Raw genomic sequence first — 2560 nt, 5'->3', positions numbered from 1 at the left:
AAATAGTCAAATAATAATTAGTGAATAATTGCTTATTTTGTAGAATAGTTAAAGTATTTAGTGCTTCTATCATAATTGCCAAATAAAGAGCTAAATATTTTATTTTGATATTAGAAATGAGTTTCCTAAAAGTGAAATATATTCTAAATATTATTATTATTATATTAATAGCAATAAATTTAAGTGAAAAATATGTAAAAGTAAATGCAATGATAAAATTAACAAATGTGAAGTGCAATGACTATGACAAATCCTTCCTAGAGTATAAAAACTGTGAGTTAAAAGTGCTAAAACGTAGCATAATTGCGCTGAATGTGTATGTAAAATTGCATCAAGTACCCGTTTATAATGTGACAGTCAGTGTTAAATAAAGTTAAATTATATTTTTATTTTGTTTAAACACTTTTTTAAAGGTAAATATGAGTCTCTGGAAGCGTGCCAGTGGTTACCGACCATTTATGTATAATATTACGGCGAATTTTTGCGAGTTTATGGCTCATCGTACGCGTTATCCTTTTATGAAAATATTTTTGGACTTTGTCATGAAGTCTTCAAACTTAAACCATACCTGCCCTTATGAGGTAAATTTAATATTCAAATTTCTATAATCTATCTAATGAGTAAGGTTTCGGCATATTTTTTTTTTCATTAACCCATTTCGAACGAGAAAGTATATATTTCATATATAAGTATATTTTGAGACTAAATAGCACCATTTAAATATAAATATATTGGGTATTTTATTCTTTTTTTTGATAAGGCTGGCTCTTATTCTAGTTTAAGTTATAGATTATGACGGAAGTCCAAGGATTCACTTAGTCCTATTTATCCACGGTTCCACAGTATAAAATGCGAATCGCTTAAATCCCTGATATTATATTTTAAATTTAGTTTTTGTAAATTAAACTATATGTTATTTTATGAAATAACTTATTCAACGAATATGCGTATTAGTTAAGGTAATGTCATTAAATAGATATATACAATTGTGTGAGTGAGTAAGTGCTAATTACAATATATGACTGGATAAGTATGGAAAGGCTTTGAGAATAACGATCCGGTCATCCTGATCAATAAGATCACTATCTTTAAGAAGGTGTTATTAAAATCAATGTTGGCGAGTGAACTCATTCTTTCTCTCGACTAAAGCTCCATTTTCTAGCACAATGCTATAACGTAAAAAATTGTACAGGAGTTAGATAGGTCTCGCTTGTCTTGAGAAAATAGTGACTCTTTTTATGACAACTCTTTTTATAAACTCTGTTAATATATAATTTTAAGATATTTAAAGTATTTTGGACTTATTGGTATTTCATTCTTGTATTTAGTAACCAATAGCCAAACCTAATTCGTGCCATGAATGTTTATTCGAATTTTTCATACAGTGTTATTAACTATTCGGATATATTAACCCATGATATTTTTTTATGTACTTTGGGAATTTTTCTAGTTTCGGCAACAAATAAATTTTTTCATCGGCATATATCCCCTTCAACAGAGTAACTTCATCATTATTAACCATATTTGTGTATAATCGATCCAGCGATCGTCAAACAATGTTCAATTTAGTCAGTTAACAGTTCTTACCAATATTTATTAAAAAAAAAAAACTGCAGAGCAATAAAATAATGTAGATTAAGATAATGTAGATTATGGGATTTATAATTATATTGTTAGAAATAATAATAAGATCTTATAAGATTAGTTCTTAAGATAGCTCCAATAAATTTGAATAATCCAGCCTTCGCCAGCCTTCGATAAAATAGACTTGATTTAAAATATACCTGAGCGGTTCTTTAATGTACCTTAGTACATTCGCGCAAGACTTTTTTTATATATTTTTTAAATATATATTTTTTAAATATATATTTTTTAAATATATATTTTTTAAATATATATTTTCAAATAAATTGAATAAAATGTCTATAAGCCGATTTAAGAGAGGTGGCGGAAGACTGAATATCTATATAGTTTATATAAACAAAGATGGGTAAAATTACTCCGTCTTCGTACTTGAAGATATATTTGTATTATAATTGGATATATTATTTATATTAAAAATATTTCGATTTAATATTATGTTATTTTATTCATAATATTTAAAAACTTTTTAAATTTCTCAGCATGACATCATAATTCATAATTTAGTGGTCAAGGATGAATATTTACGATTACTACCTCTACCCACTGGAGAATATAGGCTGGATTTCAAAATTAATGCTTTCAATATTCATAAAGCCGATTTTATAATTTTTATTAGAACCGTTGAGAACGATAAATAATCAGTAATTATTTTATATAAGAATAATTAATCAAGTCTTAAATAATTTTTTTTTAATATTTTAATACGAAGCAAATTTAATGTTATTTAAAAAAAAATAAAGGCTAACGAAAAGGTTTTTTAAATAACTATTGAATTATATACTCGTATAAGTATATATGTATAAGAAAAACTATTCATTTTTTATTGAGTTTTATATTGTTAAAAGTCAATTTTTTGAATAATAAGTAAGGTAAGTTTTTGATCTCTGTTACATAAACATATATTTGTGTTTATATA

At 25.4% G+C, this 2560-nt stretch overlaps 1 protein-coding gene across 1 annotated transcript; it reads left to right on the top strand.

The window, feature by feature from the left end:
• Positions 1 to 209: 209 nt before the first annotated feature.
• Positions 210 to 2282, top strand: LOC119685087. The gene is made up of 3 exons (XM_038099288.1): positions 210 to 356; positions 414 to 581; positions 2124 to 2282. Exons 1-3 carry the CDS (start codon positions 210 to 212, stop codon positions 2280 to 2282), a joined length of 474 nt encoding a protein of 157 aa, XP_037955216.1.
• Positions 2283 to 2560: the final 278 nt, after the last annotated feature.

Source organism: Teleopsis dalmanni, chromosome 1 (genome assembly GCF_002237135.1).
Source record: "Teleopsis dalmanni isolate 2A chromosome 1, ASM223713v2, whole genome shotgun sequence".
In the NCBI taxonomy this organism is placed as follows: domain Eukaryota; kingdom Metazoa; phylum Arthropoda; class Insecta; order Diptera; family Diopsidae; genus Teleopsis; species Teleopsis dalmanni.
This window is presented reverse-complemented; position numbering and strand designations above follow the sequence as displayed.